Below are 27,117 nucleotides of genomic sequence, written 5' to 3'. Positions count from 1 at the left end.
CTTTTATAGTATCTAGAACAGTGTTATTTTAGCATTATTTATGTACTATTATAGTACTTATTCATATTTTGAAATAGCTTTTATTTTTTTTCAATTTTAGTTTTGTAGTGAAGTTATAGTATTGTTTGCTGTTTTATTATCATTTATTTTTACAGTTGTAAGGAAAAGTATGTGAACTGCTTGCAGAATCTGTGAAAATGTGTGAATCATTTTAGCAAAATAAGATATACAAAATGCATTTTAAAACTTTCCAACAGGATGACATTTACACACATATATATATATATATATATATATATATATATATATATATATATATATATATATATATATATATATATATATATATATTCTATAAAAAAAAAAAAAACTAAAAATCAGACCCCAATTGAACATTTTCTAGTGACTGATCACATCTAAATTTTTCAGTTGGCCAAATTGAATTTCTGTGAATTGATGCATTTTAATTGACAGAAATTCAGTTTGGCCAAAAGATAAGAATAATAATAAATGTGTGTGTATATATATATATATATATATATATATATATATATATATATATATATATATATACATACTGTGTGTGTATGTATGTATATATATATATATATATATATATATATTATTTTTAACAACAATTTTTTTAACATTTAATTTTTATTTTTAACAATTATAACATTGATGGAGAAGCAACAACAACAACAACAAAAAAAACAGTAAGGGGCAAACTCAAAAAAATTTATGAGACCGGTTTTATTATGTGATCAGACTTTAGTTTTTTAATTAGTGAACAATAAAATTGAAATTAAAATTGCATTGACTTTGATCCCATATGCATTGATGAAGGAACCTGAACTGTGTCTGGAGACCAGAATATCACAGAGAATTGAGGAAGTTTGACTTAAGCAACCAGCCAAAAGCTTGTTTTGTTCATAATATTTGTGATTGCATGGTTTTGCAAAGAAAATTCCAGTGAACTGTTCAATTATTTACATTGAATGCATTTTAAGTCAGTTTGTATGAAAGTATCTGTCAATTTCATAAATACCTTGAACATTTAACAGTTTCTAGTGAGTTCTCATTTACTAGGATGACCAGACCACCCCAAGTTACTGTTGGGACGCCATTGATCCACATTTACATTTAATCATTTAGCAGACGCTTTTATCCATAGCAACTTACAAATGATGAGAGCAAAAGAAGCAACTAAACAAACCAGAGCAACAGCCTGCAAGTGCTGTAACACGTCTCGGTCAATCTGAGTACACATAGTACAGTACACATTCACTTTAAAAAACATATAAACAAACAAACAGAATATTGAACAGGATTGTTAAGTGCTAGTCTTTATTGATCAGATGCTGCTGGAAAAGATGTGTCTTAAGATGTTTTTTTGAAAATGGTTCAACTTTATTATTTTTTCCAACTTTTTATTATCCATCCGCCATTCGACTTGATAATTAGAGTGTTTTTCTGACCTGTAGATCGTTTGCTTTGTTCCGATACAGGGACTTAATTTGTAACAATGTTTACTTTCTTCTTGGTTCGGTTCACTTTCACAAGGCAACCTTTCAAAGCATACCAAAGTCACATGTCCGTTAAACTGACTCCACTGCTCCACTCCAAGTTCACTCCACGGTCTTGTTGTGGCTTTATCCGCAGCTGTCATGACACACAACGTTTAATGTGAGGAAGATGTTGATATTAATTTGTGTACTGTAATTATTCTTCAGAAACCATGACCGCTATAAACATCTTAAATCCTCTGGATTGAGTGAGATTTAGCGAACAGACAGTGCTGTTTATGTGTTTTATCACGCATCAAGCCCACCATAGGTCTTGTTTCAAACGAGTGAGTAGTTTCACTCCATAAAAGCCTGTATCGCAAGAGATCGTGTCGGTAGATAGATTTACAGTGCATTTTATTTGTATTTTCTACTGAATTCAGCTCGCTACAGATGGGAGAAATGCTTGTGCTGTGTAATATGTGAACACAACAACCTGTTAATATGAGTGCCAAAATAAATAAAATGTCAAATAAAACAGGGCTGAGACATTATTGTAGTCATTTTCTATCATTTACACTAACATGCAAAAGTTTGGGGAATTTTAAATGATTTCTTTTAAATGAAGCCTCAGTCTTATGATCATCCAGGCCGTAAATAATATTGTGAAATATAATTTATATAATTGATTTCTGTAATGACAAAGCTGAATTTTCAGCACCATTACTCCAGTGATCTCATTCTAATATGCTGATTTCTTCTGATTATCAATGTTGAAAACAGTTGTGCTGCTTTAAATGTTAGTGGAAATAGTGATACTTTTTTCAGGATTCTTTGATAAAAAAGAACACAACTAATTAGCTCCCATTTCAGAATCCATCTCTCCTATTGGCGACCATTCACAGCGCTTTGACACACTTTATCGAGGTCACCGTTTCGCAGCGCAACATTCAGACGGCTGCTGCGTGCGGCAGAAGGAGTCAAAGGGATTGGATTGTGCTGATTTGACACTCAGCCCAGTCCTTTACAGACCACAAACCACTTTTACCGACTCGTTTCTCTGACTGCTTTTATCGTCAAACCACTAGCTTGAAGGTGAGGAGTAAAGGGCGAAGTTTTGCAGTACATCTGCGTTTGTTTAATTGATTTAGTTGCGTGATGACTGGAGGGCGAACCTCATTTCTTTCTGCGTCTCACCTTCCGCGCAAGGTCCGTCAGTTTAATTAGTCTCTTTCTCTGATAAGGCTCAGCATCTCCATCGATGCCCGCAGACGTTACTGAAGCGGATTTGAAGAACAGGCCGAGGCTGAGCGCGATCACAGGAGAATTTCAGACATTGCCAGGAGTCAGTCCTCACACGTTTCCCGTCCGCTCGGTGACTATTGTATCGAAATTGGTGGTTTGTTCATTTTACTGAGTAATTGAATTTGCTGTTCACGTGTCTTTTTGTTAGATTAGTCCGTCCTAGAGAATGGGAATAATAAATGTGTCAGCACTAATCATAACATTTTGCTCGGTACATTTCAGCTGTTGATTGCTTTTCCTGTCGTCTACAGTAGCCGGATGAAATTTGCATTTTGAAGTGGATGATTTTGCGACTGTGTTTGGCTCAGTGGGCCCGCAGTGTTTTAAATTCCCATGTCAGGACATTTTTGTCACACTTAATGCTGCTGTATTCAAGTATGACTAACATTTTTGGTTGATAAACTATTAAATAAGACACTGCTGTTAAGAGACGAATGGGTAATGTATGCGGCAGTGCTCTACAGGGAGAAATTCTCTCTCCCAAGCACAAAGCTCAGTCAGAATCATGTCTTACTTCCTGTCCGGGAGATATTTCTCTTGTTGCGAAGGGCAGAGGCATGCAGTTTGATTGCTGTTTGGGTCCCTTGTAAATGACAGCTTGTGGTGCAGTGGACTTTATGTGCTGAAAGTACGCCTGGTGGCTGAGCTACTCTCAGCTTCAGACAGCATACATTTAACAGCGTTTTTCCATTTAGAGCTCATTTGTGAACATGACCCATTGTGGAAAAACAGCTCCAGCAGTTAAGAAGTTGTAACATTTCCTGAAATGTTCCAGATCGATTTAAAACAGTATTTTGGTGCTCTTCCTGAATGAGTCATTGAGTTGTGCACCATTCATAATTAAGCAGATGCCTTTTAAGTTCCATTACACTTCCAGAATTTGGTTTGAATTTGAATTGAGGTAGCAAACATGAGAAATTTGAATTTAAAGTTGCAGGCTGTACATTTTGCCTCTTTGTCATCTCTGTTTAAAACATGCAATTGGAGTTACCGCATCAATATCAATATCAGATGAAGTTGAGCAAATTATAATTTTTGTCATACTTTGTTCTTAAATTGCTTGTGTTAGCGTTACCTGTAGATTTCAATTTTCGTACAGTCTAATCTTTTCCTTTTGACTACGGGTGAATCTCCAGATGTCTGATGATTGTCGTTTGGACCTTTCTGGATTACAGTCCGCCATCAAAAGGATAAATTGAATGATTCCAGCTGCTGTGAGAAAATGCTATAAATGATCCAGCACGTGCAGCATCCTCACATGCGAACCGAACTTTATGTATATAGACGTGACATATTGTCGCAAAGACGAACTGCACCATGCTGAAATCAGATTCAGTACCACAAAAATTAGAACATATTATTACAAGCTTAACGTTGTGAAACGGGGTAAGATAAGGAGATGGTTTTAAAAACTGGCTGGTTATGTACTGTTGTAATTTTGGGCCATTTTTTAACAAAAAAAGTTACGGTCTGCAGCTTTAATAATAACTTTTTATAAAGCTTTTTTTGCCGTTTTTGCATTTAGCATGACCGGACAGTTAGTTGACAAGAAGCCAAGTAAGAGAGAGAGAGAGAGAGTATATAGTGGTAGTAATATACAGTGGGTCCTCATAATTTGTTGACAACACATGACGTAAATCAATCGACAGTGGTCAGATGATACAGCGGTCACGTGCTAAAAGTAGGACCTAATTACAGTAATTACAACATGGGGTGAATGCACCTAAAGAAAGACAGCACAGATTAAAGACAGATCATTTTTGCAGTTTTAAGTCAGTTAAATATCCAGAAAAGCTGTTGAAGGGGACACATCCTCCTCTGATACTCACATTAGCACTCAAGCAATATAATATTTTCAACAATTTTTTTTTTTTAAATGATTTCATTTGGTCTCCCTAAATCCTGAATAAGTGACTACAATCCTCTGTCTGATTCATATTGCAAAAGAAAATTAAAATAGTTTTTCAAAATCCCTGATCTGATTGGATTGGCTGGCTTTACACAAGCAGGTTTATATCAGTCTACTGGGGGAAAAACTTGTGTTTATGTTAATATGCCGAGTTCTCAGGCTCCAGGTGTTTTACATTTATCTCTTACAACGAGCTCTTTTGATTTGCCAGGTTGGCAAGGCTTGTGGCTTCACATATTTGAAAAAGACAGTCAAGTGGTTGTTTAATGCAACCAGTTGCCATCTTGGTATGTGTTTTTAATCCATTCATAATATAATTTCATAAAACTCTATTTTAAATGGAAAAACTGTATTATAAAACTATTATCAATGGCGGATCACCCTTCAACCTGATGGTTTATTTTGCTGGCAAATGATGACAAAATTAACATGTTAAACCAGATAAATTGTGTGTGCTGAATTTCACGATAAACGTGTGATTAATCAATTCAAGTCACATTCATTTATACAGCACTCTATACATTACGGATTGTTTCAAAGCATCTTTACAGTGATAACAGGGAAATTAGGCAAATGTGGCGGTTGTTCAGCTGAAGTCAGTTCAGTGTTGATTCAGTTCTGTTGTAAAACTCATCAATTATCAAATTAGTTAATTTAATCTATAAAGCAGTTCTTCAAAACTCGGTTCAGTTCTCATACAGCAGCGTCAATACCGCCAGATCAATTATATTGTTTAATATTAAGTGTCCCCAACTAAGCAAGCTAGAGGCGACATTGGCAAGGAACCCTAACTCCATCAGGTGACAGAATGTGAAAAAAAAACCTTGGGAGAAACCGGGGGGGGCAACAAAACGAACACAGTGTCATTATGATTCAGTCTGCATCACAAGTCATGATTAAAAATGTTATCTATTGACAGCCCTAATATATAGCACTGTCCACCATTGCTTAGTTGTACAATTAATGTCTTATTTGCATCCTGCTCACACTTTGTAGGTTATAATGAAAGGAGATCTAAACAAAACCTTGTGCGTTTTCAGCGGTATTGAGTGGATTTTGACTCTCTTACTCTGATTGCATTCACATGTACTGCTCAACAGAAATGATTGTGATTGGCTACAATGCTCAACACTGTAAATAGAAACCGTTTATGCTCAACGAGTGCTCAAACAAACACAAATGAGAACGTCTGACAGCAGCGTCTATCAGCGGGTACCAAATATGCTCAGTACTACAGTCAGTTTTTGTTGTTGTTGTTTTATCGACTGGCACCAGTATTACCGGTACATTTGACAACCCTAGAATGGATAAAGTCTTTCTGAGTTAGCAACAGCAAACAAGTGCGGCGGAGCTCATCAAAGGGTCAGTTATGCCAATATGAAACCTCTTGGGTACGAGACAATTACTGCAGTGCCTGAGCCGGAAAACAGCGAGTGTCCAGTAAACATTTCCACTTCTTTTGTTTGCCACGATATGCTGTAAAAACTGAGAAGGAGCGTGAAACCTCAAGGTTACAGGGCACTTTGCACATGCATTCTTGTTAGGCAAGCAAAATGTTTTTCATTTCATCGCTTACTACATCACCATTACATCACCATCATCGTCCTTAGAAAATGTACTTCTAAGGTAGAGTGTTTAAAGACTTTTTCAGCCAACTTATCCTCTTTTCATTTGTAATGCTTTTTGACTCACTCCGGCGGGACTGGAATGAAGACTAGCAAAAAGACAGGGGTAAAAGCCCACATATATAGAGTTCAGACGGTCAGAGGCGCCCGCAGCGTCACCTGCCCAGCACGTGTTTCTGACAAGCGGGTTCAAAGCTGCAAATGTATCCATGCCTGCGACCGCAACTGGTCGGAGAGTCTCGGAGGAGAGAGAGGACTTCATCTCTTCTGGACTCAAAGATCTCTTCCTCATCCAGGTTTTAATGGTCGGAGAGAGCAAGACAAGGGCAATCAGATGAAAAGCAAGCCCTCATGAGCAGACCGGTCTTGGCCAGGGGATCTGGGGCTTTGTTCTAGGCCAAGGTGGTGGCGGTTTAGAGCAGGTTTGGGTTTCCTCCCACTGTGAAGAAGAGATTGAGCCCAGGAGGAGAGAAAAAGAGACAGTTATTTACTGCCGTTTCTGGCTCTGGATGTTATCATTATTGCTCTTTAGCTCAGTAGGGGATGAGGGCTACCTGGCCACCCTGACGTCCCGTCTGGCAAACCGTTATTTACCGATGGCAGCCGCTGAGCCAATGCCATAGATAGGACTCATTATGGGGAACTGAGGCGGAAGAGACGGGGGTGATTGTCCTGTGGGAGGCTGTGCACTCAGAGCGAGGAGAAGATCACCTGTCAAAAGTACGTATCGCTCCCTGCTAGCGTCAACATACGTGGGTGAAAGCCGGCAAAGAGGAAAAGTAGATGTGGGAACCGTGTGCTCCGCCCCTGACCAGCTTGATTGACAGGTTCTAGCTGAACTCCAATTGGTCTATTTTTCTCACTTTTGTTTTTGGAAGGGCAGTTGTGGCCTAAAGGTAGAGTTGGACTTGTAACCCAAAAGTTGTGGGTTCGAGTCCACTCTCATTACCCACAACTGAGGTGCCCTTGAGCAAGAATGGCACCATAGCAAAAAATGGCTGCCCACTGATGCGTGTGCACTTGGAAGGGTGAAATGCAGAGCACAAATTCCGAGTATACTTGGCTACACGTCACGCCACTTTTGCTAACTTTTCTATGATTCAGCATGATTTAGGCTGATGAATGGAGGTAACTCAATTAAAGTCAGGACACCTCATTAAGGAATTCAACGTTGCTTTAGCAGCACTGTTGAAGGCTGAAAAAGGTCATCTGCTGCTCGAACAGACTCGGGTCTCACATGAAATAAGAAATGACTGTGTTTGCCCTTTAGGGGTTACAGTTAAAGGAAAGTATTCGCTGACAGTAACTGCACGTCTACTTTCCGTCTGAATGGGATTTTTCTTATAGACCTGCCATGTTTTTTTTTCTTCTTTATTTAATGAGCAAATTACAATGAGAAATTCATCATCAGGACTGGTTGAGTTACGGTCAACATTTGGTCAACATTATTAATATTTACTAATACTATGAAACAGCATGCATGGCAATAATGTAGTTGTCCAAAATTATTAAATCAAAGCAATATTTTATCCTCCTGAGACCCTTTTTATGTCATTACATTGTTTGGAGTATAAGAAGTAACAAATGGTGAATCTGGAATGTTGTTTTTTTTATTTAATTTTTTTTTTATTAATACTTTAAAATATGTCCTATTTAGAGTACATCAGGACGAAATTGAAATCAAGACTCCATAATAAACTTTAAAAAACAAGACTATACATTACATTTTTATATTCAGTATGGCAGTTTTTTGTGTTTGCTTTTTCTATAACTTGTCCTCTGTAAAACAGATAATGGAATAATTTTGGGAAAATATGTTTTATTTGCATTTTATATGCATACTAGTGCCAGCTTTTAATTTGCATTTGCATATTAATGTGTTCTTTGGGCAACGTGTAATGAAAAATGTAACTATAATAATGGAAATAATAGCTTGGCAACTTTTTCATAATATCTCATATTTCATATTAATCATTTCCTAGTATAATATTTTTCCTATTCGCTTATTATGTCTCCCTAAAATGCCTGATACGCATGCTGTAAGTCATGTACAGTGGACACTATGAAACTGGTTCTGAAACAGAAATTAATATGAATACCCCCCCCCCCAATATTAATCAATATATCACAATAAATGAATGATTTTTTTATCATAAATTTGTGTATAATGCATTATAAAAGCTTTAAGTAAAGTGTTATCGTAAATTTCTAAACATAATGTAATTTTGCCATTTTTCAATAATACAATAATTGTATAAAAATGATGCAATATCTATTCATTTTGATTTGACAAAATGCAGACAGTAAAGAAGCACCTTCTCTTCATTTGCATTTTTTGCCTGAAGGATGCTGAGTGGATTTCCAGCAGATCAGGCACCATATGGTTCAGCGGTGAGCAATAGTGCAGTCTGGCCCTTCTTCATGTCTCAGTTAAGACAAAACCCTTCATAGTGTGTTTTTTTCTTCTTTTTTTCTCTCGATTTCCACTCTGGTTGTGTTTTTACCTGGTCAGGAGAGAATAGCTAAGATTTAGAAAGAGACGGAGTGAAATGGAGAAGGAGAAAAAAAATGACAATGTTGTAAAAAGAAGGATGCTGGAGCGGAGAGAAGCTCATGGATCAGGCAGGCGGCTGTTGTCAGGGGAGCGCAGGGGAAGTATTGATTCGGAAAGATGAGCCAGCGGTTAAAGGAAGCTCAAGGATGTCTTCACGTCGCTCTCTCACTTTCCTCTGCTCTCTCGACGCCTTTCTTCCTGCACCTTAAACAAAAGCCGGCCTGTACGAGGCGATTTGATGACAAGCCCTGCGCCGGTGCAGACATGATGCAGGAAGTCTGAGCGCTCGAACCCTTACACACACAACAATAGGCTTTCTAAGCATAAACCTGGATAGAGTTACACCGGATGATCCTTGAATTCTAGCATTTTCCTTCTGTGGAAATATTTAGACCTCATTTATTGAAGATAAATACAGTGAGGTGGTCAACGAGGCCAAAAGTTTATAGTCTTTGGGATTTTTCCTTCTTCCATTTTATGTTTATCTTGCATTGCTAGGATGTTCTGGGTCAAAAAGGTTGAAAGAGACAACCTCCAAATCCCTCTGTGTAATATTCTGGACTCTATTTATGATAGATTCAACACCCTCTTTCAATGTCTGGCCTATAGGACATTTGACATCTTGTCTCTTTATTCAAATATTATAAAAAATTGTAAATTGTGCAATTTTTTTTCAATTGTTTTATAAGTGATAACACAATTGAACATGCCAAATAGTGTAGATATTATGTCTGTCGACTGTCTGTCGACTGTATGTATGACTGTCAAGATATTATGAGCACATTTGGAAACGAGAGAACCAACAAGATATTAAGTAAGGGATAATCCACGGCTAGATGTGCATTAAACGATTGGTGGCAAAGACGCGCCTGATGCGAAGCATGTTATCCCGCTTATACCATGGTCATTTGCCAGCGTTGACCACTAAAAGCTGTTATTGGTGTTTGCAGCACAATATGTGACCAAAAGGGAAAAATTGAGGGTTATTTTCGTCAGTTCGACTCGTTTACCCGCTTTGAATCAGACACAGAGATAGTGTAAGATTATTTGAAGGAATTTGAAGGAAACCCTGAGATGCATACCAGTGTCTGTTCAGCACCTCTCTCACCATTAAAAATGAAGCTGTGAGTTTTTAATTCAAAAATGCGATGCATCTCGCTCGTTGCTGAGAAATATGTTGCGATTCAGTAGCGAAGCTATTTTTATTTACCAAGTTTCTGTGCTCCTGTAGACTGTTAATGTTTCCTAATCAATGTAGAGCATGCTATGACTTCCATGAATTTGTGGACACAGGCGTGCTTATACTGCTCATCTAATCAGTTTTTAGAAACACTATGAATTTGTTATATTTACAAGTGCTAAACCGGCATATTTCATCTGAGCACTTCTCAAAAATGAAAGTAGCAGAATAGAGGCTCATGGATGAGTGCGCAGGTGCCCGTGATGCAGTTGATGTAGTTCTGAAGCCAATGTGCCCAGGGCTGTAAGACACTTGAGGGCATGCAGCCAAACAGATGGTTATGAGTTTAGTTAAGCTCTGATAATTCACTTACACTCTTCATTGGACACACATGCACATACAGACTCTTCATGTGAGGTGTTAGGTAACCTGGATAACCTGATTTTTATATAATACCATATTATGTGTTGTATTCTAAATTTGATGTATGATTCTTTTTATTTATAATATATATACTAACATTCAACAGTTTGGGGTTGAAAGAAGTCCCTTTCTTGTGCTGACCAAAGCAGCATTTATTTTATCAAAAATACAGTTAAAACCAGTATTATTTTGAAAGATTATCATATCTAACTGACCTAAAATATTATTAATAATTTTGCACGCCCAATTTTTCAGTTTTTGATTTGTTAAAAAAGTTTGAAATATTCAATACATTTCGTTCCACTTCATGATTGTGTCCCACTTGTTGTTGATTCTTCACAAAAAAATGACAGTTTTATATCTTTATGTTTGAAGCCTGATAGATAGATAGATAGATAGATAGATAGATAGATAGATAGATAGATAGATAGATAGATAGATAGATAGATAGATAGATAGATAGACAGACAGACAGACAGACAGACAGACAGACAGACAGATACACAGACAGACAGACAGACAGACAGACAGACAGACAGACAGACAGACAGACAGACAGACAGACAGACAGACAGACAGACAGATAGATAGATAGATAGATAGATAGATAGATAGATAGATAGATAGATAGATAATGTTTTCAAGTCTGTTCTCAAGACTCACAATCTTGAATGTGTAGATTTTTTTTTACTTACAAAAACAATACAAAAATACAGATTATTTCATTTGATTTTTTCCCCGGTGTGGCTTTATTTACTTTTGTACTGCAGCTCTGTGGGTTTTAGATTTTCACATAAGATTTCTGCTCTGAGAAACGGCGTAGATGAACAGCAATCTTCTTTGGGGTCCCTGCAGTTCATCAATCCACCTTGAAGAATAACTGCACTCCCAACCTTTGGCAGGCTCTCTATTTCAACACATCGACACCGCCACCGCACAGGCCATCAAGTACTCATATATTTGTATCCTCCGTCTAACCCGCAGGTGTAGCAGAGGTGATCGTGTTGGTCGGAGGAAGGCAGGCGATCGGTATGAACCAGCGCTCTCTGACGGCCGTCACCTGCTTCAACCCACAAAACGGCAAATGGTATCCTCTGGCCAGCCTCCCTTTTTACGACCGGGAATTCTTCAGCGTCATCTCCGCCGGGGACAATATTTATCTGTCAGGTATGTCAGATTTTGGAGGGAAGGTCGTATATCAAGTGCGAACAGAATCTGTGGTCACTTCCTAGACACGGACTGTTTCTTGCAATGATCTGATGAAGAATTGGTGTTGCGGTGCACATTACTCAATGGATTCTACCGGCCTCGCAATATCAAAACAGCTATTGGTTTCTATGCCAGATAAATGCAACAAATCCTTTATCACCTGAAGGTCACGTTTCTGTCAAGCTTCTAGTTTCCCCGATCGTATTACAAATGTTGGTGGCCGTGCTGCATTGGTAAACAGTTTAGATGAGTGTAAATTTATGCCCACACTTTTTTTTAGAGCATTTTCAACACTGACATTGTGCAATGTCAAGTCATGATGGTGTGTCGTCTTGTTTCCAGGTGGCACAGAGTCAGGGGTGACAGTGGCAGATGTGTGGTGCTACATGTCACTTCTGGACAACTGGAACCTGGTGTCCCGGATGACTGTCTCTCGCTGCAGGCACAACAGCTTGGTGTACGATGGGAAACTCTACGCTATTGGAGGACTCGGGGTGGCTGGAAACTTGGACCATGTGGAAAGGTAATTTGTCCTGCCGTTAACTAGCTGGGGGGAAATACATTCACAGATGCATTGTGATGGTTTCTCAAATGATTCATATTGCAAGTTTACACTCAAAGCTGGACGAACTGGCTTTTCTTAGATACTAGCAGTTATTAGTCTCTCATCTCTCTGAAAGCGAGTTGACACACAAACCCGCCTCCCCTCACTCACTTGTTTCATTTGCTCCGGATGGATATTGTTGGTGTTACAGGACTTGAATTTCGGCTTTGGATTGCGTGTATTGTGTATAATTGTACTCATTCCATTATATTTTGTGTGTGCGCATAAAATCGCCTTTCAGTACAAACTTGAGTTATTTTTGCTGCTTATTGTGCTTAAACAGTCACAAAATAATGTCAAAATGCCGGTATTTACGTAAACAGTCAGTTATGTTTTTAGTGAACGTAAACGGTCTAAAACAGTCAGCCTAATAAACCTGCGGCCTAATAATGAGATCATATTAAAAAATCTATATGGCAGTTTTTCCCCATGGTATCGATAGTAACTTTGAAAAAGCACAGTGGCTGAAAAAAAAGTTTTTTATAAAGTTTTATTTTTATTTAGTTTATTTTGCCTAGTTAAATTATTTTAGTATTACAACTTAAACTAAATGCGTGTTCCCCATGCGTTTCAGTTAATGTTTACTTTATGTCAAGTTTTAGTTAATGCTGGATTCTAGCAAGAATCTATTCTTTCATACTTGAGTGTGAGGTGTGAGAGTGAGGTGTATACATTGATCTGTTGCATCTTTGCAATGTGATTTTCATCTGAGTGATTTTGGGTGAAAGAAGGAGCGATCCGAATCATGAATCGATACACTGATTCATAACGTTCAAAACTTTGTTTTAAAATTCGGCTCATCACTATATGTCATTATTTTTTTTATTTTTTTTGCGCACAAAAACTATTCTCGCCGCTTCATAAAATGATTGTAGAGCCACTGTAGTGAGATGGACTTTGTAACGACGTCTTTAGTGCCTTTATGGGTCTTGAGAGAGGAAATGACATTGGTGTCAGTGAAGGCCTTTCTGAGCCATCGGATTTCAACAAAAATATCTTCATTTGTGTTCCGAAGATGAACGGATGAATGGAACGACATTAGGGTAAGTAATTATTGACAGAATGTTAATTTTTGGGTGAACTAATACTTTAAGTAAAAATCATGTTCCATGAAGATATTTGTAAATTTCCTACCGTAAATACATCAAAACTATATTATTATTATTAGTAGTATATGCATTGCTAAGGACTTCATTTTGACAACTTTTTTGCACCCTCATATTACAGATTTTCAAATAGTATATTGGCCAAATATTGCCCTAACCTAACAAACCATACATCAATGGAAAGCTTTTTTTATTCAGCTTTCAGATGATGTATAAATATAAATAATAAAAAAGACCCTTATGACTGGTTTTGTGGTCTAGGGTCACATTTTAGGAGTATGTTATCTTACCTTTCAGACACACTTTTAAAACTGGTGCTTGAAATGGGTGGAGGTGATGTAGACTTTCCAGGTTTATAATAATAATCAGGGCTTGACATTAAAGGGTTACTTCAGCGATTAGCATATGGCTTTGTATCACTAGAAACCCTGAACTATATTCAAATGATTGTGCTCCCCCCCCCCCCCCCCCCCCCCCCATATCCCCCTGAGACAAGAGATTTATGCATTTTATTTTTGGAAAAATTCCTCCTATGATGCAAATTGACGATTTTTGCATCATAGGAGGAATGTTTGCCCAAAGGCTAAAGACTACAGCCAGCAGAGGGAGCCATTTCCACATGTTTTGAACCTGCTCATGGGGGATGGAGATCACACTCAGAGCTCAGCTCAGCTACAGGCACTCATTTAAACGGAGCTATGGTGAGCAATGGAAGTCTTTTAACTTCTCAAATTAATTTCTATGAAAGTTAAGCTTGCAAAGGCATGAACTGAAACGCACCAGACTGAACTCACGTTGTGAATGTATGCCGCGAGTGTAGTCGTGATTACCTCAGCTCTCATCACGAGAGCTCATTCGGCTCATTTATCTGACTCCTGCAGTTAGTGCTCAGTGCTGTGATACTCGCGTGATGACTCACTCATTATATTAAACAGACACTTTCAGTTTTTAATTGTAGTGTCTTCTCCAACTCAGTCACAGTTATTCAGTAGCGGTGGCTTTCGGAATGGCCTCACAGGGCAGCGAAGCATTCTGGGAATTGTAGTCTTTCATCCCCATGGGACAAAAATACATTTTCTGTCTTTTCTCAGTCTAGAAGACACCAAATTCAAAAATAATTTCACATTTTTACTGCAATGATGACCCAGTTTAAATACAGATTCATCTTCCCAGCGCTGAAGTACCCCTTTAATACATGCTATCATGCCCTTTGCAGTCACTCCCACTCCCACAGTCATTTCCACTGACTAGCCAGTTTGGCAGGGGGTTGAATTTTATTGTAGTCTTCTCAAAAGGCATCTGTTATAATCGCGTTCCGTGTTATATCCAATCACACGCAATTCTGTGGAGCTTATGAATGCAGAGTTTTGATCAGAGCGTGATCTCTCTCACTGAAATCTGCCCTCTCATCATTAACGACACAGCAGAGATGTAGGTGCGATGTATTCAGGAGATTCATTTATCACACAGTGATGGACTGTTTTTATTCTATTTCAGCAGCGAAAATAGTTCCAATCAAAGATCACAGCGGAACGAGAGCACATCTGCTGTGACTGGCATAAAGTTGACTTGATGTTAGACGGCGTTTGATAGTCACGAATTTAGGGACCGTCTCTAAAGTTACATATGACAATGGTATACATGTTTCTAGATTTGATTTGGGTGTGTACAGTTGTCATTTACATATAGCCAACAGCACATTTCCCGACAACAAAAAGTTGCCCTTGGTTAATGTCAAGCCCTGATTATAATAATGCAAATGAACAAACTAAAAGATGACACACAAGTATGTTCATGCTAAAGACAGCATATCTTAGCTCTGTGAAAAACAGCAAAATAAACATTACTCACATATAGAAGAAATAAAGTGTTTTTCTAGCACGATTTCTTGCTGTTCCTCAATAGCAGTACACAAAATGCATACTAAAATCAATTGTGCTGTAAACATTCAGAATTATAATTTATGATCAATATCAATTTGCTCCACAGTGATTCCCTAATTAACACTCAGGAAGTCTAGCCTATAGAAAATCAAAAGTTTCCCACTTATTAAGACTTGATTGTGCTGTATGTGCGTGCGCTGAGCTCCTAAATACAGTCTTTCCGACATGACCAAATCTACAACAGCTGGCTACATGAAGCACTGCATTATGGGGACATATACATTTCTCTCCTTATATCTCCTCATGCGAATGTGTTTAACTTCTTGGAGTGAGACTGCGAAATGGTCTGATGCCCCAATTGCGGGCGGCACAAGAGGGCAAGATTAAATGGGGCAATCAAAAAAACATTATGGCCCGTATTAAAGGAGCACACCACAGCTCATTATTGGCCTGAAAGGAGTTCAGGAGTCTCTATCAGCGCATGAGTCTGGCTCAATGAAAACCTATAATTTGATACTTCTTTTCAGTTACGTCCATCAAATTATAATGCTGCAAATTTCCCCTTGTCATCTGGGAACTTAATAACTGAGACCTTTATATGTAGGTCATTTTCCCCATCAGAAATGAGCTGTATATGATTATGTATGTTCATTTTACATGTTAGTTCATGTATGAAGCCCTCAAGCGTGCATGACGTGTGTGTGTGTGTGCTGTGTTTCGCTGATAAGCATCCCTCACCCAGCTGAGCAGTTCAACCTATATGTGTTGCATATGAAATCGATATCATAACCTGACTCCTCATCATTATATTCTCATTTCTGACACCCGGTCAGCGAGTTTAGCAGTAGTGCCACAGGGATAAACACTCATTTTTGCAAACAGGTAGCATGCAATTTGAGATTTAACAACCTCAAATATTTGATTTGACTTTGCACCCAGGGCTTTGCACAAGCGTAGGTGCAGGTGTTTTGTGTTATGGGGTCTGGACGACTCTTCTGTACATGTCACCATCTGAGCGAGCGCTTGGATTTAATCACCTGGGCTCTGCACAGACGGTCTCTGTGAAGTATTAGCGCCTCTCCCAGAACAGACGAGCGAATGCTCTTCACGCGCCAACTCGTTTTACTTCCCCCGTCACTGAGTCATTTACAGTGTGTCGGCGCTAAACTAACACAAGGTTATGACTGAGATGTGGACGGGGTGGTGCAGGATGTGTGTTTGAGAGAGATGTTGTGCTGCTGTTATAATGGGAGGAGGTTTGTTTAGCTTAAACACTCAGAAGTGTCTGCACTTTATGATGTTTTGATGTTGGATATGCCTGTGTATCTATCTATCTATCTATCTATCTATCTATCTATCTATCTATCTATCTATCTATCTATCTATCTATCTATCTATCCATCCATCCATCCATCCATCCATCCATCCATCCATCCATCCATCCATCCATCCATCCATCCATCCATCCATCCATCCATCCATCCATCCATCCATCCATCCATCCATCCATCCATCCTGCCATCTATCTATCTATATAATATTTAATTCATTAATAATATAAAATTTGCCTTGTAAGAAGTGTGTATATGTGAGTGTGTATATATATATATATATATATATATATATATATATATATATATATATATATATATATATATATATATATATATATATATATATAAATTTAATGTGTGTATTTAACATATAAAATAATAAACATGTATTATAATTTTACATGTACATATTCATATATTACATATCTAATGATGTATTATCACTAATAATTGCATTTAATAATTTACTAAAAACATTTATTTAATTTATATTGTGTGTGTGTGTGTGTGGGTGGGTGAGTGTGGGTGTGTGTATGCGTGTGTATGCGTGTGTTTTTGTTCATGTGTGTATTTAACATATGTAATATTTATATTTACATGTACATATTCATATCTAGTACATATGTATATGTATCCCTATATAAAATGTATAATTTATAATAAACATTTGTTTCACTAACCATTTGTTACTATAAAATTAAAGTTGTATGTATGTGTTATCATAAAAGTATAAAGCTAAAAGTATATATTAATATTTTATCATATATTTAAATAACAATAAATTATTTGTAAAAAAAAAAGGGGGGTATGAAATATAAATATATATATATATATATATATATATATATATATATATGCGCAACTCATAACTCACAAAAGCTCATCACTGATGAAAAAAAATAGTTTTCAGAGTCTAGTTCCATCTTTTTCAGCCTCCTTCAATCTCCACCTGCCTTGTTTGTGGCCCACCATCTGTCTTACGGTACGTTTTCATGCACTCAGCCATGAAATAATTTACACTTAGACCCATGTCTTCAGTAAGCCCTCGCTCACTGCGACTGTTTGCTTTATTTCTATCACCCAGCATGAGCGCATCAGGCGTCTTCTGTCCCAGGGTCACGCTACTGTCCCCCCCCCCCCCCCCCCCCCACACACACACAGTATGCTGTTGCCATTGAAACAGAGTGTTTAGATTTAATTTTTGCTTTTTGTTTGTGCACAGGCAGACTGTTAAGTGGAGTTGATTGCTATTCCTAAACAAATAAAAGCAATGCTTCCCCTTATAAACTCCATTTTGTGTTTAATGAGCTCATATAGATAATACAGCGAAATGGCTGCGGAATATTTTATATAATTGCTGAGTTTATTCAGATAATGAGTGCAACAACACAGAGCATTAGAGCAGAGATCGGAGCGTAAAGCATGACCTCATGCGCTCTACTCGTTTTTAACACTATTAAAATTAAACCGTGCTTCTTGATTTCCTGGGCTGTTTGTGCAGCTGAGGCTTCGCATTATTACTTGGTTTGGTGTTGTGTAATATGCCCTTGTGGTTCTTTTGTTTGCCTTTTAAATATTTTTAAATTGATGGAAATTAATGAATTCCACCCCTCCCCCCACTCTCTTTGTATCTTCCAGATAAAGAGATTAAAATAATAAATGTTTCAGGTTAAAATGGTTGTATTTTTAGTTAATGTAACTGTTCATAATTTTCTTGTACTGTTTTAGCCTTCACTAGCTCATTTTAAATGCCCCTGAAGTGTGATAAATTAACTTTTAAAGTGCAATTACTTCATCTGGTTTCTAAATTAATATGAGCTTATTTGACTGTATTCATGATGATTATGAGCAAAGTTAAGTAATAGTTTTAAATGGAGTATAGCATATAACACCACGGGACATGTCAAATACATAATGTATTTATTTGTTATGGGGAACCAAACAAAACTGTATATTGCTGTAAATACCTGTATTTATGCATTTATTTTATATATATATATATATTTTATGTATATATATATATATATATATATATATATATATATATATATATATATATATATATATATATATATATATACATGACCCCCTGACATTTTTCACTCTTTGTTATATTGCAGCCATTTGCTAAAATCATTTAAGTTCATTTTTTCCCTCATTATTGACACACAGCACCCCATATTTGACAGAAAAACACAGAATTGTTGACATTTTTGCAGATTTATTAAAAAAGAAAAACTGAATTATCACATGGTCCTAAGTATTCAGCCCCTTTGCTGTGACACTCATATATTTAACTCAGGTGCTGTCCATTTCTTCTGATCATCCTTGAGATGGTTCTACAGCTTCATTTGAGTCACACATACAGTAACCATTATCTGAATAAACTCAGCAATTATATAAAATATTCCACAGCTATTTTGCTGTATTATCTGCATGTGCGTGCGTGCGTGCGTGCGTGCATGCGTGTGTGTGTTTGTGTGTTTGTGTGTGTGTGTGTGTGTGTGTGTGTGTGTGTGTGTGTGTCTACTTGAAAAGCAACACTGCATAATATATTATTACTTGATTATATCGTGACAATAAGTGTATTTTGTCTCACTGCACTTGCAGATTTACTGTAAAGATCCATGCTCTGAAGTCTTATCATCATATGCATTGTTAAACATTTAATTTGCTTCAAGGAGTTGAGACCGTTTAGCACAAAATTAAGAACAAGAGTTTTTGCTAAGTATATTTACAGTAGCTTCCAGAGTTCTTTCCCCATCGAAAAATATAGTTTTTTTCAGGGAGACGCTTCAGTGGTAGTCCCATGACAAACATACAGTGAGGTTGTACTCCATTAGACACCATCATAGGTGTGACAAATTAATGGATGGCTGGGTAACTCAGTGCCTTACGGCCCCCATCTCACGGTCGCCTGGGCCCAGAAAAGCTTTATGCTCCAAGATGAGAGATCCACCCCTGAGGGTCTATTCACTTCCAGCCTGTCCCGGCCGATATTCAGCATCCCTCCACAGAAGCACTTTGACACTAATCCTGTTCCTATTGTCCTCTAACCTGAAGAAGCTGTCAAGCCCTTCGGTGCACCCTACTGAGCACACACACAGTCTGAGGTTACGAGCACTTTACTCCACACAAATGGACGCATAGTAGACTTTGGACACATTTGAACCCCTTTCCAGCTGTTTTCTGGTAGCTGCCGGTTTCATTTTAGAGTTACGCTCTGCATGTGTCAAGTTCAGAAATGAACAAGGACCTGGGGGGGGAAAACTGCCACCAAAATTAACAAGAATGCCCCCCACATTCAACATAAGAGGGTAAAAATACTCCTGCACAATTAAACAGCTGTCGCAATTAAAGTAAAATGTGAAATCGAAATGAAAAGTGTTGATTGCAGCTTACATATGTTTCATCAGATTTTTTAAAGCATTTTTCAGTGTTGAGCATAATGACCAATCACACACATTTCTCTTCAGGTTGTATATGCAATGGCCAATCAGAGGCTTTTGGATAAGTCACTGCTGAAAACGCTGAAGTTTTGTTAAAGTGGACATTATGTCCCTTTTCATAAGATGTAAAATAAGTCCTCTGATGTCTCTGAGTGTGTATGTGAAGTTTTACCTCAAATTACCCACAGGTCTTATTTTACAGCCTGTTAAAATTGCCATTTTTTTGGAGTGAGCAATAACATCATCATGTCCCTTTAATGCAAATGAGCTGCTGCTCCCTGCCTGTTCTTTCAAGAAGACGCAGAGCTTTAATAGCTCATGCAACAACAACGTGTCAGAAATTGTACTAGCGGTGTTCAGTCGAACAATAATGCCGACAGAGCCAGAGAATATCTGCTGCATGGAGATATAACAGTTATAGTTTAGTTTAATTCATTTTTAAATTTAATTATCTTGCTTTTATCTACTGTAGTACAAGCATGTTGTAGCGGACAATGATAGGTTTCATGCAGTTTAATTGTGCATTACACAAAAGATGAAGTGTGTGTTTTCACTCCAGAATATCTCTGTAAAAGCTGAGTAAAACACAGTACAAGAAGTGCGCAATAAAGTCTTAACCATAAACACGTCCTGCATTATCATCACAGTGAATTACACAAAAACACTCCTTACAACTAACAGAAAACTATAAATACACATCTTATGCCTTTCTGAGGGGTGCTTAATACACTGGTAAACTTTATATCCATAAAACAACTCTGATGAACTGTCCTAAAGTGCACGCTCTCAGGTGCCGCATTACTGCTATTACATATATACTGTATGGTGTCTACACAATATCTATTGTATTATTTAATTAGATGTTTCTAAGTAAAACCTACACTTTAAAAGTGTGGTTCTCTTCCATAGGTTCACTCAACGCTGCGTAGTTATGACGCAATGGGTGTGCCGATTGTCTGAAGGCCTTAAAGAATCACGCCAATTCATTGGCTGATGGTGTGGGCGTCACCTCGACGCTCTTACGTCGTCGTATAATACTGGCGTGCGCTTCATCTGTTCCTCAGAATTCTCTTATTTCACGAAGCGGCCATTCTAGCCCTTCAGGCTCTATTTTTCTGGCTTAGAAATTTAGATTTTTGTTCAACTTTCTTCATCTGCACTTCGGCAACTGCGAATAGCAGAACTCAGTTCTCCTTGCGGTGAAGTGCCGTAGAATTTTGTTGTTGCTTACCACTGTGCTTATGCCATAACTGTGTTAAATGTTGGGGGTTTAGCATGCGCACAAGGCTATTCACGGCATTTATAAATTTGGCCTTGGCTTGGATCCGTCATTTGTTCACAGGACACTAACGTGAAACCAGACTTCATTCACCCCAATGGAAAGCATATTTACACTGTCGGAATCGTTCCCTGTCGCCTATATGTAGTGCACTGTGCCATTCACCATATAGAAATTAGTAAATGTGTGAACAAGTGACCGGTTTTAGTTGCAGCTAGTTGCGTCTGTAATGTAGGGGGCGGGGCGCTTCAGATTCTAGAGAGCATTTGATTGGACAGAAAATCTGATGAGAAGCTGAAGTGGAGAGTGATGTCATCAAAAGCATTGATCTAGCTGAAGTGAGAGACTGTGCGTTTTGAATGCTTATATCTTCTAACCACTAGCTGATAGATAACAGAAAGACTAACATATTCATCCTTAAAGCCACAAATTTCTTTGTTCTATGAAGTCCCACCTTCAGAAACACGTAACGAGTTCTGATTGGGCCAGCGCTTCCCGTGTTGTGATTGGACAGCAGCTTAGCGCACTTTGCCCGGAAAGGTCCCGCCTCTTACCATAACGGGGAGATGCAAGGGCTGAATGCGCGCTCTTGTCCACGTGGGAGAGCAACAAGACCACGCCCCCTATTTTGAGGGTTAGTCAACAAACTGCTCTAGTGACATCATTCCTGAAGGAAGTGCAGGGCTGTAGTCCAAACCGGCCGTTCGCTGTAGGCTTTGAAAGGGAACTTCTGTTAAATAAAATATCTCGCTTGGCATTGAACTTTGAGCTTTGTAATTTTACAGGTATTATTTATGCTCCAACAGTAACTAAAGTTTGAAAGATGGAATCACGAAGAACGGGACCTTTAAAGCATTTGACATGGAGGACAAAAAAAGATGCATTTAATAAGGTAATTATAAAAATTGCCCTCATGAAGGTAAAAAAAAAAAGCAGCCTAATGGAAAATTTAATATCTGTCCTCGGTGTGTGAATGTGTGTGTGCGTGTAATGATGGGTGAACGGCTGTGATGGGCATGTGTGTGAGTTCTCTGTACCATGAGCGCGTCTCTCACACCCCACTGTGATAATCCAGCACACGGTGGGATTAGGAATCTTCAGAGCGCCATCACCCGCTGCGCCCACTCCCCCTTCCTCCAACTTTCTCTTCCCCGCTAGTTAGATGCCCGTCCCCTGCCTCTCGTTCCTTCTGCCGATGTGGAAAATGAGTATGAAGAGGAGCCAAAACCTCCCTAAACCCCTTCTCTAATTACAAACCTCTCCGCTCCCGTTCACCCATCTCCTCAGCCCAGGCTCCATACGCATGACCGCAGGCAGCGCTCGATAGCCAGCCTCCTGGAGCGACACGCTCGGCGGGGTGGCTCGCTCCCTCCGACTCAGTTCGCTGAGCTCGTGGCCAGAAAAAGCTTCTTCTTCTTCCATCATCTCAGAAAGGGGCATATTTAGTCCTAGTGGGTATCTAATGAGAAGAAACTGGGCCTCTCATGGAAAGTGTTTGCATTCTAGGTTTCTTGAGGCAGTACATTTTGATTGGAAGAGTATTACTTAAGTGAGATTCTCCATAACAAGGAGCGTATTTGTTCAGAAACACTTAACATTTTTCTTTAGATTTCAGTTGTGGTTTCTATGCAGTTGATCGCAACCAGACACCTTTATTTTTATAGTGCTTTATAGAAAAGCTTAGCATTTATCTGAAATACACTACTGTTTGAAGGTTTGAGGTCTTTAAAATGTTAAAGAGTTAGGTACTTCTATTCAGCAAGGATGGATTAAATTGCATATTTGACACGTGCTGCGTTTGTGCCGTGACTCTCGTTCGGCTCACTCACTCGGTACTGAACAGACAAGTTCAGTTTTTGTTTTGTAGTGTCTGTTCTCTAACTGAACTGATTTTATGAAAATGAACACGATGGGAAAGTGATCCAGTGATCTAGTAGCGGTGGCTTTGGGAGTGGCCTCGTAGGGCAGCGAAGCATTCTGGGAATTGTTGTCTTTCATCCCCATGAGACAAAAATACCTTTTCTGTCTTTTCTCAGTGTAGAAGGCACAAAATTCTAAAATAATTTCACATTTCTACTACATTGATGACCCAGTTTAAATACAAAGATTAATGCTAAATTACTGAAATAACCCTTTAAGCTGCACAACTGTTTTCTACATTGATAATAATAATACAAATCAGCATGAAGAATCATGTGGCACTGAAGACTGGAGTAATTCAGCTTTGACATTTTAAAATCTATTTAAATAGAAAACTGTTCTTTTAAATTGCAATATTTCATAATATTACTGTTTGACAGTTTTTTTTAATCAAATAAATACAGGCTTGGTGAACATAAGATAAATCATTTATTTTATTATTTTTTGTTGTAATTTTATTTGTTGGATTGTGAATCATAACACATCTAATATCGTCATTACATATGAGCATATTGTCGCTGATTCTGAATCAAGGCTCTTATGGCACAAAAAAACAGCTAAAGTATTGACCCTGTTTGCCGGCCCAACATCCATTTGGACTAGGTTCGATTTTAAGGTGTCCGACTAGGCCTGTGGCGATGTGGTCAAAGTTTTCTTTCATTTAGGATAGTAAGTGACGAATACTTCACATACTGTAGACATAGAAACACAGAACATACAGTTGTAAAACATTTATAGTTCTTGTGAAACTTATAATACGGCAATTCCGTGAGCCTCAGAAACTTGAAGCAACTATATTTGATCTAAAATGAACTCATTCTGTATCAAAAATGTCATCAGTGCGCAGTTTACATATGGAGTGTTCATTTAGAGCAGACTCTTATATCCTTACGTAAAAAATATGTTTATTCAAGTACACTTCTTTTCAACTAAAACTGCAGTCTACATTTTAATGTACTTTTCAGAAATATACTTAAAATTGCACTTAAGCATACTTGACTTGTATTGACATAAGTATATTTGTCCTATTATATATAGTATACTTATATACAAGTATACTTGGCTTGTAGTTGTATTTACTCTTTTGATTGAGTAGCCTATTCTTTTTTTCTCACGTAGTCTTATAAAAATGTATTGTTTGAAAATACTGATTTATAAAGATATATAAGAAAGAATTCTGTACCAGCAGCTCTCATACAAAAGTAATGCTTGTGGACTTCAGCATATGAACAACTAGCTATAACTAATAAAGCTGCTCTTATACTCAAATAAATTATAGTCTAAGACTTTTGTCTATACTCTTGTCTATAGTCTTATACTATGTGCCTTAGTCTAAGGCACAGACACATTTTTTTGCTGTATACATGACTGAAATAGTCAAGTATTTGGCTAGTAGTGAACTAGTAGTTCACTTGTAGTATAATTGCAGTACCAACAAAAAACATGCTTGTAAACTATTTGTGTATTCAAAGTGTGCTACTGTTACAATTAAAGTACATTTAAAAGTATAGTTTTATGTACTAAAAAGTGGACAAATCTAGTCCCAAGTTTTATTCAAACAATACACTTATAATAATCAGTTTCAATACGTAATAAGTTTTATTACGTATTGAGCAATAAGTTATAAAACAATCCGTTTTATTTATATTGCGCATTTTCCAAGCTTAAGGTCGCTGTACAAGAAAAGAACACGTACACAGCACAGCTTATTAGTATGCGTCTAGTGCATTGATATTAGTTAAGTATACTTAAAAATATACTTGAACTTAACTTAATAAAATGCACTTTTTAACTTTATTGTAAGGATATTTGACCTTGCCTGAGGTTAGTGTAAACTTTTAGCTTTTTTTCAGTAATATTGAGAGATTTACTTCATCAATGACTAAAACCAGAAAAACATTCTGTTTTGACAACACAGTGTATCATACTCCAGTGTTTTGTCAACGGTTGACCTGAACCGCATTCACAGAGGCCAGCGCTCTGAATATCCACTGACCCCAGATCAGCCGTGGCCTCCCGGTGTCACTTCTGCAGTCATGTGTGCTTTGACGGGGATATATTTCGGCTACACCCAAGGAGGGTATTAGGTTGGTGGAAGTAATGGATGTCTGAGCGAGACTGTGTACCATCAGCCAGATAAATGACTGGCTGATGGTTTGGGAGATTTCCAAGTTGCACCGGCAGGCAACTCATTTCTCTTGTTTCCTTCCTGCGTTCTCTCTGCCCCTCCAGCTGTGGGAAGCTGAGGGTTTGCTGACAGAATAACAGGGAGTGAGACAACAGAATGGTGAACAAAACCGCAGGAAAGATTAGGAATATCCACAATTGTCTCCAGAAGATATGCTGGATGTGATGTCACTAAATATTAGATTGTAATGGTTTTATGAATAAATGAAAAGTCTGTGTGGTGTGTAGATCTGGAGGTCAGTTCTGTAGTAGAGTATTTGCTCATTACAAGCCAGAAATGAAATGACGATTAAAATATTCATAAATCATTCAAATGTTTTAATAGTACTTTGAGTTGCTACTTTTTGACATGAAATGATTCTCTTATTTGAGTGAGCAGTTATTCTGGTTGACCTATTCAAGTGCTGGAATTTAATTAAATGCCATGCTTAACTTCATTTTTTGTGCGGAAAAATGTTACTGTTAGTTTTGTGGTATGGATTTTGCTTTATGAGAAGTGAATATACAGTACCATTAAAAAGTTTGGTGTCATTAATTATTTATACAGCAAGGATGCAATATTATTATTTTTAACTACAGTAGAGACTTTTATAATTATATTTTTGTGAACTTTATAACTAACGTTTTAAACTGTTGTTAAAGTGTAATTATATTTCACAATATTTCAGTTGTATTGCATTTTTGTTTACAAGCATACATACATAATTAAAAGTAAATAGTTAGTGGAATAGAATATAATTGTTTTTAGGCCATGTGTCATGTCATTTTCAGTTGAGACTCTTTGCTTGTTATGATCCAGACTATCTGCGGAAGTGTGAATAGTGTCTCATTTCACAGATAGTTCGTTTCTGTATTTATTCTGTATAAAAATGCAGATACAATGACAAATATTTGCATTTTGTTCTGTTATTATTGCTTGTTAAAAAAACAGTTTGGTGGACACAGCCTTAGTCTCTCTTTTTATGTAATATTTATTTAACCAGGAAAATGAAGTGTAACAGGGACTTACATTTGATATATAAAACAAAATGTGAAGACTAAAACACACCACTGATATATATATATACACTGATCTGACATAACATTATGACCACTGACAGCTGAAGTGAATAACACTGATTATCTCTTCATCACGGCACCTGTTAGTGGGTGGGATGTATTAGGCAGCAAGTGAAAAAAAATGTCCTCAAAGTTGATGTGTTAGAAGCAGAAAAAATGGACAAGCCTAAGGATTAGAGCAAGTTTGATAAGGGTCAAATTGTAATTAACTAGACAACATCTCCAAAACTGCAGCTCTTGTGGGGTGTTCCCGGTCTGCAGTGGTCAGTATCTATCAAAAGTGCTCCAAGGAAGGAACAGTGGAGAACTGGAGACAGGGTCATGGGTGGCCAAGGCTCATTGATGCACATGGAGAGCAAACGCTGGCCTGTGTGATCCGATCAAACAGATCAAACAAAATCGCAGTTTGTTGCGTATAGGGCTGCATAGTCAAAGACCAGTCAGGGTGTCATGCTGACCTGTCCACCTGTGCACCAGCAGTAAGCATCAGAACTGGACCACAGAGCAGTGTAAGAAAGTGGCCTGGTCTGATAAATCATGTTTTCTTTTACATCCCGTGGAGGATCCAGTGCGTGTGTGTCGCCTT

General features: G+C 37.8%; 1 protein-coding gene across 5 annotated transcripts in view; it reads left to right on the top strand.

Annotated features, from left to right (window-relative positions):
- Positions 1 to 27,117, top strand: part of LOC137041592 (kelch-like protein 29) — a 309,158-nt gene that overhangs the window by 259,091 nt on the left and 22,950 nt on the right. For all 5 annotated transcript variants that reach the window (XM_067418060.1, XM_067418063.1, XM_067418065.1 and 2 more), the window contains 2 exons: positions 11,486 to 11,668; positions 12,053 to 12,233. In XM_067418060.1, coding sequence (XP_067274161.1) covers positions 11,486 to 11,668; positions 12,053 to 12,233 — 364 coding nt within the window. The remainder of the gene's footprint in view (positions 1 to 11,485; positions 11,669 to 12,052; positions 12,234 to 27,117) is intronic.

This window comes from Pseudorasbora parva, chromosome 15 (assembly GCF_024679245.1).
Source record: "Pseudorasbora parva isolate DD20220531a chromosome 15, ASM2467924v1, whole genome shotgun sequence".
Lineage (NCBI taxonomy): Eukaryota > Metazoa > Chordata > Actinopteri > Cypriniformes > Gobionidae > Pseudorasbora > Pseudorasbora parva.
Note: the sequence above shows the minus strand (reverse complement) of the source record. Positions and strands in the feature narration are given on the sequence as shown.